Source organism: Pseudorasbora parva, chromosome 4 (assembly GCF_024679245.1).
Source record: "Pseudorasbora parva isolate DD20220531a chromosome 4, ASM2467924v1, whole genome shotgun sequence".
Classification (NCBI taxonomy): Eukaryota; Metazoa; Chordata; class Actinopteri; order Cypriniformes; family Gobionidae; genus Pseudorasbora; species Pseudorasbora parva.
Window position 1 is genome coordinate 26,091,244 of NC_090175.1, and position 13,415 is coordinate 26,104,658.

The 13,415-nt window shown below is 37.3% G+C and overlaps 1 protein-coding gene across 1 annotated transcript; it reads right to left on the reverse strand.

Moving 5' to 3' along the window:
- Positions 1 to 1,217: 1,217 nt before the first annotated feature.
- Positions 1,218 to 13,276, reverse strand: nsun3 (NOP2/Sun RNA methyltransferase 3). Its single transcript, XM_067442706.1, has 6 exons — positions 13,089 to 13,276; positions 12,737 to 12,846; positions 11,926 to 12,284; positions 7,716 to 7,870; positions 5,108 to 5,229; positions 1,218 to 1,682 (listed from the first exon to the last, which is right to left on the reverse strand). The coding sequence occupies exons 1-6, from the start codon at positions 13,200 to 13,202 to the stop codon at positions 1,415 to 1,417; spliced, it is 1,128 nt and encodes a 375-aa protein (XP_067298807.1). The 5' UTR covers positions 13,203 to 13,276; the 3' UTR covers positions 1,218 to 1,414.
- Positions 13,277 to 13,415: the final 139 nt, after the last annotated feature.

Here is a 13,415-nt window from a genome sequence, read left to right on the forward strand (position 1 = left end):
GAGGAGGTGGGATTATCGGAGTTCTCATAATTACGCAGCATGCCGATAGCAGCTAGGATGCGGTATAAGTAAAGCCACGTAGATGAGGAAGTACCTCCGATTGGTTAGTGTCGTAGAACTGAAAGAACCAGTTGGAGTTTCATGACTGAACTTTGTATATCTATGATCGCGCAGGGTTTTGACCTTACTTGACAGATGTAATGGCATTAGGAATACCGGATGAGATTTGTCTAATAAGAGGTAAAAAATATATATTATGTCGTTTCGTATCGTTTCGTGTCTTAAGACATCAATGTGTTGCCACGAGCCACAAGGTTTAATGTGGATTCGTATGTCTGTGTGTTTTTACTCTCATAGAATACACCCCATTGACATGCATTATATGAGCAACGGTTGGAGTTAAAAATCTTCATTTGTGTTCTACTGAAGAAAAAAACACCTATATCTTGGATACCCTGGGAGGTAAGCAAATAAACTTCACATTTTTATTTTTGGGTGAGCCAACCCTTTAAGGCATCCTGAAAAATATCATGGCCTCCACAAAAATATTAAGCAGCACAACTGTTTTCAACACTGATAGATAATTAGATTTGATTTCTGAAGGGGCATGTGAGCTGAAGAATGCTGAAAATTCAGCTTCCATCACAGAAATAAATTACCTCAAAGGTGTTATATATACGCTTTTGACTGCATAAAAATACCACAATATGTTCGCAGGTACTTAGGAAATATGCAGAGTTATACTCATTTCTCTGAAAAACAATGCCACAGCCAGTTATTCTGCTTTGAAATGTGTGTTCCGTATCGGAATGTATATATTTTTTTGGTAGCTGCGATAATGCACCCAATTTTATTGTTTACCCAATAGTATTTTGACACCACAGGTTGCCAGTTGGCGGAAAGCAGCGTATTGCTGCCATGGAAGCCAGTGAACAAACTGGTTTAGAGATCGCAGATTCTACCCAACCTATAAAGCCTTGACATCCATCTAAAAATCTCTATGAACGACAGATATATCAGCTCATCATCTTACAGTGTATAAGTCTCCTCGCTTTCAATTGTCCTATTGTCCTCAAACTGGCAACCCACGTGAGCATTGAGTCTGAGAAGAAGGGGCAGGGAAACAATATTTTGAATTTGAACTGTCATTCTTACATACAGCACCTTTAAAATAAAATAAAATAAAATAGAAAAGTTACTTAAAATTGTAATAACATTTTACATCATTACTGTTTTTACTGTATAATGACATGTGGAAAATAATAATACAATTAAACTTTTATCCAACAGTATTATTTATTTATGTATTTGTTTGAGAAGAGCGTTAGGATAAACAGTCATGACTCAATGACTGTGAGCACCCCTTCTCTTGTGTTAAAAACACTACTGCTGCACCATGGCACCAAGCAAGTTTTTAATACATTCTCCGTAATCGAGAAACATACATGGGTCCCCAAGTTTTACCCTTTTGTGGGATCACTAACTGTCCAACTGAAGGACGGAGGGTGGCAAAGTAGAAATGATCAGACAGAGAGTCAATTAACTGTTGATCCAGGTCCAGAAGTTCCACTCCTTGATAAGACGCAAGGACCGCCTCAACAACTGATTGGTTCTCAGCACGTGACATGGTGCAAGTGGAGTAGACAACCACTCCTCCGGGACGAACTGCTGCTAGTGCCGAACTGAGAAAAAAATCAAAAACACAACCAACCAATTATTAGCTTTAAAGAGACATCATGAAGAAAGGCACTTGAAAAAAAACTATGCTGGAAAAAGCAGCGGCGTTACATGTTAACTACAACTAAACATTTCAATGAATTGAAATAAAGCGGAGATAAAACATAATATAACTATTTAATAAAAAACGTACACTTATTCTGAAATGAACTCTTTATAGTCCCCCTATTAAGCTTTTTCAGATATGACCTTAACCATGTTGTGAGTAATATAGCCGTTTGTGAATTTAAAAGGTGTGTTAAGTTTTTTAACATTAGCCGTACTCAATCACTTTAGTTGTAGCTGACGCCTGGAAGAGTTTAATTTCGTGTTGTCAACATTTCTGAACTGCGAAAGCAAATCTACTTTCCATGCTCTTCCAAAAGATGGAGAATTGATTCAGTGAAACCAACGCCATCGTTACTGTTCTGGTCACTGTTTATCACAGTGCAGAAGAAGCCCCGGAGCCAAAGATCTGATATGGTAATGGCGGTTTAATTTCCGGCACGCGTTGTAAGCTGTACACCAATCACAACAGACTGGGCTATCTGACCAATCACAGCAGATTAGGCTTTTGGAAAGGAGAGGTTTAGGGCAAGCCTGCAGCACTCCTGTAAATAACCATAGACAGTAAAAGAAATGGACAGAGCGTTCCCATTGACGTCTACGGCGAAAGAATGAAGTCAACCTAGGGGCGCTCACTTCCTGATGGCTGAGCGAACTGCGCAGGCTCAGACTGAGCTTGACGACGTAGATGTGACGTGAGCCTCCTGTCTGACAGCTGTGAGTCTTCTAGTAGATGTGGAAAGTGAAAGCTGAATCACGTTGTTTAAATATTTTCTCCCGTTGCTTTTGGCTCATGGGCTTCTCTCCATTCTTCTCCCTTGACTTTATCAGACTTTATGTCTCCACGTCCCCCCGACTGCCTCATAGACAGTAAAAGATTGCCTGCGAGCGTCTCCTCAGGTCTATACGGTAATTTCTCAACTGTGCGACAGGGTCGCGTTGGTTATGATACAATCGTTAGCCTATTTTTACAAAAACAGCTTCTGCGGGGCGATAGTGTAAGATACAAGGCAATGGAGCCTTTTATACATTGTCGTGTTTCTTTAGAAATAAACAATGGACAAATGGAGTCTTTAAACGCCTCAGATGTAAAGTTATTCACTGTCAAAGTGACTCAAAAATGAATGGGAGTCAATGGGAGGCTAACAGCAGGTGATGGCTTGGTTAGCAATGGCAGCCCCTATGGGTGGAACGCTTTCCGAGCGCTAGATTACCCCCTTGTAAATAACTGAAGCCTCCGCGCCTCGAACGCCCCCAGGTGGCCGGTCCCAGTATAGCCACCCCTCTGTGGATTCTAATTGACACGGGACACACTAAACAATCAAATTACACTTCATGTCATTTTTCCCCAAAGTTGGTTTCTGTCATTTTAGGCAGTTTTCATCACGAGGGTTTCATTTCAAGTGTTTGTTTTTTAAAATAAGTTTAGTTTTAGTTAGTTAATTGACGTTATAAAAACTGGGGGTGTGACGTCATGATTGAAAGCTGAGACTGACAGCATGTCTGAGTGAAGTCGTCACTGAGTCACTAACTGACTTTTCTATTTTGGAGAGGAGAGTGTAGCTGTAATTTCTACATTTCCATAACTGTTTATTATAAGGAGTTGCTCTGTGTCTGTGAGAGTTTGGACGGTCTTTTAATATTGCGTCTCTACTTCCTGCTTTCTACTGCACAACTCTGGTCCCGATATCACTACTGCACAGACTCGGTCCCAAATCTGCGCAAGATGTCAGTGGCGTGTGCGGCCCTCAGGAGGCTTCAATTTTCCTCAACAGAAGCCAATGAAGTCGCGTCATCCATTTTTTTTGGGATGAAGAATGGTTAGAATGGTTTCTATGGTTAGAGAGTCAGAATCTGTTTTCAAACCGTTTCAGACACCAAGAAAAGAGGTAATGCTGCAATGTATATCATGAGAAAATTAAAGTGCTTTTTGACATCGGATGCATGTAAACCTCCAAAACAAATTACCTTTGAAACGGCATAATAGGGGCACTTTAAAGTTCTTTAAAGGGTTAGTTCACCCAAAAATGAAATTTTGTTAAAAATCACAAAAACTACGACTTTTTTTTTCAGCATTGTCTTCCCTGTTTGTTTTCAATCCTCAAGTAAAGATTCAAACGGTTATGAATCAGCATATTGATTCATGATTCGGATCGCCAATGTCATGTGATTTCAGCAGTTTGACATACGATCCAAATCATGAATCATAAGCTGATTCATGAATGTTTGAATCTTAATTTGAGGATTGAAAACAAACAGGGAAGAGAAGACAATGCTGAATAAAGTCGTAGTTTTTGTTATTTTTGGACCAAAATGTATTTGCAATGCTTCAAGAGATTCTAATGAACTAACTAATGTCACATAAGGACTACTTTGATGTTTTTATTAGCTTTCTGGACATGGACAGTAAAGTGTGCAAACATGCATACGCTCTCGGACTAAATATAAAATATATTAAACTGTTTTAAGATGAACGGAGGTCTTACGGGTGTGGAACGACATTAGGGCGAGTCATTAATGACATACATTTCTGGGTGAACTAACCTTTTAAGTACTAAAACTGAAAATGACTAAAGTACATAAAATTATAAAAATTAAATTACTAAAATTAAAATAAAATAAAAAAGTAAAATGTACAAACAAAAAAAAAATATTTAAAAGGTTAATAAATACTATAATAGTATATACTTAGTACTAAAATAACACTGAAGGTACAATTATTTAAGCTGCTTTATTTTCATTTCATGAGGTCTGCAATATTTGCAATGATTGTTACGATTTCGTAATTTTCAAGCAATAAACTAAAATATGAAAAATATACAAAATAGAATTGTATTGATTATTTCTCATATTAATATCATCAATATTCATATTAAAGAATGTATTATTTGCAAAAATTGTGCACATGCAATGATATTCTTTGACAGCATTCTTCCTGCCATGGTGTGGGAAGGATGCAAATGTTATCACTTCTTTACTGTCACAGGTTTAGGAATTGTCCATTTTTATTTATTTTTTGTACAAAGCAGGAAACCATGCAAGTGTTGAGCATCCCATTCTGTACAAAATACATCAAAACATTGTTTTTAGTCATTACATTTAGTTTACAATAAAAAAAATTAAAAATAGGGTTTTTAAACCGTTCATGTCAAAAACTATGCCTTCATTGTTGTACGATTTCAATTTTTTTATAATATAAAGAAAGACAAGTTCAGAGAACTTTGCTCAAATGAAATAGGAAAAACAACGAAGCATCTTTGTTTAGCATTGTCTACTTGCCCACATGAGTGTGGTGTGTGTGGGAGTTCCCGTGATAGATATTTACCTGAGCAGCTCCTTCTGTAAGACTGGTAGTTGAGTTCTCTCCTTTAGCCACATTTCCCCTTGGTGGGTATCAGGGGTATAAAGCCAACTCCGGTCATTAGAGCATGGGGCATCTACAAGCACCTGACACGCAGGGACAGAGCAACGCACACAGAAAAACACACATCAGAGAACAGGTTTTAACTCCACGGGGAGGAAAAAACAGTGTACGAGACTGAGGGGGAATATTTCATGTTCACCTGGGGGATGGTGAACATAACACAAAGAGGAAAGCAGAAGGACAGCAGGGACCTGCTGGCATCGGCCTCATTAGCTCTTTAAAAGAACCAACACACTCGCACTGTCCTCTGTGAGACCAGCTGAGCAAATGAGAGAGTGGCTGAAGCAGAGAGTGAGGTATAGTGGAAACATCACACACACCTGGGGCCAATAATCTCAAAACGCACCTGAGCTAGAATCTTCTACAGTGGTTAAACAAACAACTAATGCAAGCAGCAAGAATCTCCCTGAAAGATTCAGATGAGGAATAGACAGGACTGAATGAAAAATCCCAGCCATCCGTTCTCCAAACCTTGTTCTTTTTTTCTCCCTCTCTCTTAGGAAATCCAGCGGCCCCATACGAACCAACCGAACCTCTCGTTTCTTGCTCTAGCTAAGCTCATCTATCTCAGCTTCCTTTGAGACTACTCTCTCCTCATTAGAACTGGCTGAAACTGCCTCGTCAAGCTGACAATTGAGCCCTACTGTTTTTCTCCCTGCCAGCTTTGTATTAGAGCCTCTTAATTCCCTCTCTTAGCTCCGCTGCCTGTCTGGCTAAAAGAATGCCGGGGGGCACTCCGGAGCCCGACATCACTAAAGGACATGATGGTGTAGAAAGACCCCCGTGGGCCTGAAAATGTGATCCAGGAACGCCGGCATGTTTAATAGGAAGAGTCAAACCTGTTACCCTCATCTGAGTGCCAGCACTGATAAAGTGATTCGATTATGGGCGCGAGAGACATATTCATTTGACATTTCGGGACAGGAGGTTTCATCATCACAGCTTGAACGCGTACCTGTGTCCCCTCCATCGAGGGTCCCGGGGACCTTGAGCATCTGTCCAAAGTGAATGGAGGTCAGTGAGAGTAAAACAACAACACTGCCACCTTATGGTAAAAATGGTGTATCACAGCATGCACTTATACATACACAATTCCCTGCAGTTTCCAGCTGAAATGAAAACTACTTTCCAGTAAAGCACCAACAATTTTGATTCCTGTTCACACAAATTATGATTACAGCAGCAGATTATTGATTATTAAAGACTTACTTTCCTCTAGTCAGTTCCTTTCACAATCCTATGTTATGACTTAAAACACTGTTAATGTGTTGCAGGATTTACACACTAATCCGTTTTGAAGTTTGCATCACATAATCAGCTCCATAAGCTTTTCTAACATAAGTAAACTTGCTCAATAGCTCTAGATGCGGAGCACACCGGTACAAGTCACGTAAGACAAAAGACTCAAGAACTAAGAGACTTGTAGAAGCAAGCTAAAATGGCATGGTAGCTTCAATAAATGCATTTATGTCTCCTGTTTGCTTTTGTAAACACTATTGTTTACGGTTAGGGTAGGGTTTAATGAAGGTGGTATGTTTTTTTCAAATGCAATAGAGAGCCTTTTAGCGCACTCAGCATAGCTCACAGGGCATTTAATTTCTAAACTGTAGTGACACGCACAACAACCAACATAATAAATCAATGCCAGATTCACGTTCGTCTGTTTTGGATAAAGCTGAGCGTGCCTTTTGCACCAGCTACTGGACATTTCACTTTGAAAATGACGTGAAACGCGCAATACGCGGCGTAATATCATTTTGTAGAAATGTCGCCACAGGGATGTTTTCTTTATCAGTGAGCCTCTGTTGAAAAAAATTAACTTCTCCTAGCATCGCACCCACCCTGAGCCGTTTTCATTTAAAACCATCACGACACCTCCTGTCGCATTGTGTATTCGTTTACCTTTCTGCTCAGTGGCCCGACTCTCCTCTCACCGCCAGAAGAGGATAATACTCAGTCAGCAGTATCTGGGAACCTTAAAAGCTCCATATTCACCGCTTGATTGGCATGTTTGGCCTGGAGGGCTGCTAGTGACCTGCCTAGTGTCTCGTCACCCCATGATGAGTGGGGGGAAAATGCGCACATATGCAGCTTTGCCTTCAAATGACTGAGTGTGCAGAAAACCTCTATTCCACCTTGCAGCTTTCTGGTTGCTTTGAGATGGAAAGCAAGGGCTTGCACTAAGTGTTACGCCAACTGTGATAAATGAGGGAGTTTGGAGGAAGCATCAGTACTCATGTGAGAGTGTTACTCTGACATTCACAAATAAGCAGGGATTTTTTTTTTTCCCAAACACTTGGACGGATGACATTCAGGGGAAGTTAATTCAGTGCATTTAGCTTCTGCAGTTAATCAAATCTAAAAAAAATTAGGTAATGTTCTTTCCTATGGAGAAGTCATTTGATGATTCATTTTGTTTAAATATCAGTGTTTAAAATAGCAAAATGATGGCTTAAAGGTTGTCGTTTTAATTGCCGTGGCAGATAAGCAGAAGTGGGTGTTGTGGTACCTTGTCGTAAGTCCCTGGCCGTAAGGTCCCAATGCTCCGGCCATCCAGGTGAGTCACTGAAAGCAGATGTCGGAGTGTAGGAGGAAAATATGATTCGAGAGTCTTCAGTAGCCAGTCATGTCTGTGCTTATCCAGCTCATTACAGTGCAAGAGACCTAGGGGTTAACAAAAAAAATCTAATTGTAGAGTACAACAAGAAGTCTTTTACATTTAAAGAGGTCATTTAAATAAAAAAAGATTTTTCTTTGTATATTTGTATATTTTAAATTAGAAGTACTATGTACTACACACGTGCTGTACATTTCAGTACTGAACAACCAAGTCAAAGAAACTGAATACATACACTACTGTTCAAAAGTCTACAGTTGTATGTGTGTAAGATTAAAAAATATATACAGTATATACAAAAAAATATTGGGAAAGGAGATCACCAAGGCTGCATTTATTTGATACAATAAAAAGTCATATTGTAAAATACTATTTCAATTTAAAAAGTCTATTTTTTTAGAAAGAAATTGTATTACTATGATGGCATAGCTACATTTGTAGCTTCTATTACTCTACACTGCAAAAAATGCTTTCCTTACTTAGTATTTTTGTCTTGTTTCAAGTCAAAATATCTAAAAATGATTTTATTACATTAGATTTTTAAAATTCTTAATTTTTAGACAAGTAAAAATTGTCTTGTTTTGTGGAAAAATAACTCAAAATTAAGAGAATTTTTGCTTAAAATAAGATGAATAATCTGCCAACGGGGTAAGAAAACTAATCTTGTTTTCTGTTTGAATTAAGATTATTTTTCTTACCCCATTGGCAGATTATTCATCTTATTTTAAGCAAAAACTCAAAAAGTTATTTTTTCCCAAAACATGACAGTTACTTTTGATTGTCTAGTAAATACTTCTTGTTTTAAGAATTTTTAGATGTTTTGACTTAAAACAAGACAAAAATGCTAAGTAAGTAAAGCATTTTTTGCAATGCAGTCTTCGGAGTCACATGATCCTTCAGAAACAAATTATTCTCATATGCTGATTTGGTACTCAAGAAACAGTAGTTCACAGCGGAAAACTACAGAAGTTTGTTTCCGCAACAGAATAAAACATTTTAAAAGATAATGCAACATTTTATCTCCCAATCGTGAGTTATAAAACCAGATGTTTGTGTTATCCCCGGTTTCACAGGCAATGTCCCAGATTAAAATGCATGTTTGAGTTATTTTAGCTGAAAGTAACTTGCACTGTTATATCTCAAAACATGTCAGTGTCATTGTTTTGTCTCAAGATGCACACCAGTAAGTTTTTTTTTCTTTTTCTTTTTTTCTAAGGCACATTTATAAAAGCTACTTAAATGTCCTATTTGAACTAAGGCCTAATCCTGGTTTATCTGTGAAACCAGGACAGACAGATATAATAAAAGTCTCACACTTCTGACTTCATATCTAAATATAACTGACTTCATCTCTGACTCCTGGTCTTCATTCATCATATCTGGTCCTCGGGTCTTAACTGTAAATTCCCCTACCCTTTAAAGGGGTGGTTGATTATGATTTAAAAAATTTAACTTTAGTTAGTGTGTAATGTTGCTGTTTGAGAATAAACAACATCTGCAAAGTTGTGATGCTTAAAGTTCAAAGCAAAGGGAGATATTTTCTTTTAAAGAAATAGCTTTTTTAAGGACTACAACAAACGGCTGGTAAGCTTACTTAATGGTAAATTTACATAAACCATGCCCCCGGGAACACAAAGGGGGTGAGATTTCCATGACAGAATAATCAATGACTTGAAGATAGTTAGCTCCATCAACTACATACTTTTATCAACTAACCATCCAGGAACATTTTGTTGCATTCTACATGTTGTCTTGTCTGACTCAGGTTTGAACATTAAACGCTGAACAGTTTAATTGCCTGTCTGCATGAGGTAATCAGAGCTGCTAACTGGAGCTCTTGAAGCTCCACCCCATGAGCAGTAGCTCATTTGCATTTAAAGGGACACAAAAACAGCAGGTTGTTGCTCACCCTAACCCTAAGTAACAATTTTAAAATGCTATATAAAAATTAGTTGTGGGGTATTTTGAGCTAAAACTTTACACACATACTTATTTTACATCTTGTAAAAACGGGCAACCAATCAACCTCTTTAAATTGTAAAAATATTTAGATTTAAAATATAAAAATTCTAAAAACAATACCCTATAATGACAACCAGGGTGGGAAATTAGCACAAGCCACCAGCCAATGGCGGGTACTTTTTCAAAGTGGCAAGTGACTTTGCTGTGTATACCAGCCACAGTGCCGGGTGAATTGTAAAACATATTTTTACTGGTTACTACTTACAATGGTTACAACTGGTTACTACTAGTTACTACTTACTACTTACTACTTATTCATACTTACAATGAATACATTCATTGTAACGGATTGGACAGCTTTTGTCAAATAATGATGTTGCTAGTAACAATAATGCACCTTTGTCGAGTAACTCATTTCATGATTCTGACCGTTTCTGCCATTGAACTGACTGCGGAAAAATGTCACAATCAACCAAAATTCATCCCATACTATGATAATGCACTTTCTTTTAAATTTGAATTCTGTAAAAAGTGGCTGGTAAAAAATATAAGTGGCTGGTAAAACTGGACATCCACCAGACACTGTGGCTAGTGGCCAAAAAGGTTAATTTCCCACCCTGATGACAACGTTTGAAATCTTTGTGGATTTATGAAAATACAAATAAAAATCACACATACATAAGTATCCACAGCCTTTGCTTCTTTGTTGAAGTACCTTCGTACATTCTACTTAGACAGGTGTGTGCCTTTCCAAATCATGTCTTGTCCAGTCAACTGAATTTACCACAGGTGGACATCTCAAGGATGATCAGTGGAAACAGGACGCATCTGCGCTCAATTTTGAGTGTCATGGCAAAGGCTGTGAACACTTATGTACATGGAATTTTCTGACTTTAAAAAAAAAAAAAAAACATTTACAGAGATTTCAAACAAACTTCTTTCACGTTGTCCATATTTATGGAGCTAGATATATGACAAAATTATCTGAATTTGAATTGCATAAATCTGAATTATTGACAAGTGTAATCTAACAAAATTGAATATTATGTTGCATTTTACATAGTTCTGAATTTGAATTTTTTAAATGTTGACTATAGAACATTTGAAATTGAACACATCTTAAATGTTTTTATGTCAAAATTGTATTTTCAAACAGCAGATATTTTGTTCTCTCGTGCTTTATTTGTCCTAGACAAAGATAATGTCGAGCCCTTACAGACAGCCCTGTGTGTTCATGATTTCTCTCGTAATGTGGAGGTTCTGTAAAGCGGAGGTGATTGGTTCATGTCGTGAGCGCTGCCTTTTGCTTGAACTGAGGGCTACAGTGATCTGTGAATGTCACTCCCATAGACTGTTAAAAAATAGGTCACACCACATTAGAGCATTTCCCATTATTATTGTTAACAACTTCACCCCCCACCCCCGAAAGAAAACTCATCGGATCTACATTCATTCACTTGTTCAAGTTAACTGTATTAGTTGACTAAAGTAGGGAATAGTTAAGGTTAGGGGGCGATTTTTGGATTCAACCCTGGAGAATGACGTTTGGAAAAGGGCTGTTTGATCTTCTCTTTATTCCATTAAATGAAATGATCAGATGCTTCGTTTGACTTTTCTGACATCCTCTACTCTTCCCTGATGATGACCTCTGGCCTACTTTTTGTAAGATATGAATTTCTGCGGTTTGAATTTTAAAATATTGAAATTGATGATCTGAATTTCTTCTTCATCTGAAATCTTGAATCTGTATTTTCAAAAACTGAATATTTGCATTCTATTAATTCAGAACAAAATATCTGCTGTGTGAAAATACATGTCTATACAATTTTCATTTTAGATGTGTTCAATTTCAAATGTTCTATAGTCAACATGCAACATAATATTCAATTTTGTTAGATTACACTTGTCAATAATTCAGATTTATACAATTCAAATTCAGATCATTTTGTCATATTTCTAGCTCCATACCATTATGGGGTATTGTTTGTAGAATTGAAGAAAAAAATGTTAATTTAATCAATTTTGTAATAAGGCTGCAACATAACAAAATGTGGAAAAAGTGAAGTGCTGTGAATACTTTTCAGATGCACTGTATTAGTCATTGCCCTGTCCATGACTATAGACTAGGGTTTAAACTTACCAGGAGTGGCTGTCTGTAATATGGCCAGACTTTTCCCCCCAGGAGCTGCACAGAGATCAAGCACATGTTCTCCTTCCTTCACATTCAAAGTCAGTACTGGGAAAAGAGAGGCTGCATTCAGGAGGTAGTACTGTTTCAACCATCCTAGGTGGTGGCCTTGGGTGGGAATACGCACTGGATCCCGGTGAATAAAACACTGCAGGGGGATTTGTGTCGTATGGGGCTGGGATTCAGGAGATGTCTGTGGAAGCAGGTTTGTGTATCCAAGAGCTGTGAGACACTGCTCGAGGTTTGTAAGGTCACTGAAGCGATTAAGCAAGACACCGTATTGCCATGAGAGTGGATTCAGAAGCACATCCCTAAAGACATCAAACATTTATGTGGGCTTAGTTCAGAGGTTGTTTAATATAATACACTTCTGTAAATCAGCTAATACCAGAAAGCTAATATTTACACACACACACACACACACACACACACACACACACACACACACACACACAGGAAATATTGTAGTTTGGTAAAACTTTAAAATAAGGTCTCTTTCAACATCACAGAGACCTAACTAACAATGAGCACTATACAGCATTTATAAATCTTAGTTAATAAAATGGTCATATTCATATTAGTTCACAGTGCATTAATGTTAACAATACAACTTTTTAATAATTTTAATTTTATAATAAGATTATAAAAATGTATTAGTAAATGTTGTGTATTAACGAAATGCTTTATAAGTATTGTTGTTAACAAACCTTAAAGCATGGTAAAAATGCAGAATGCTGATTCTTTTGAAAACTCTATTGCCCACCTTGCACTATGCCACTGCTCTCCAAGCTCTTCACTGTACTGCTCATCAAAATGCTTCAGTACAGTCTTACAGACTTGCCTCTGAGGTCTAGATTTACACTGTGCGGCAAGCTAATGAGGTGAAAAAATATTTAAACCAATTTAAATAATTACAAATTACAAATATTTCAAAATAATATATATATATATATATATATATATATATATATATATATATATATATATATATATATATATATATATATATATATATATATATATATATATATAAAGAACAATGCATAGAAAGTGTTGCCAGTGTTTATTTTTTTCTGTAGTAAATTAAACCACAAGGTTATTTATTTACCACTCACCGTGACTGTGCAGTGACCATGAGACAAGGCGATCAAAATACACTTAAAATACTTTTGAACGACAGGACGACTGCTAGAAAATCCCTTGATACAGGATAATTTCAGAGAAAACATCGATATTGGCAAACCGGTATTTGGTATTTGTTGTCTATTTATTGTCCGTCTTCTTACTTTGTTCCCCCAGAAACGTGGATTATGATATTAGTTCCGTGTTTCTGTGTTCACATGTCGGACCAGACTAAAATGCATTTTAACTGAAAGCAACTTGCACCGACTTATCTTTTATAGGCACGTTTATAAAAGCAACTTAAATGTCCTAATTGAACT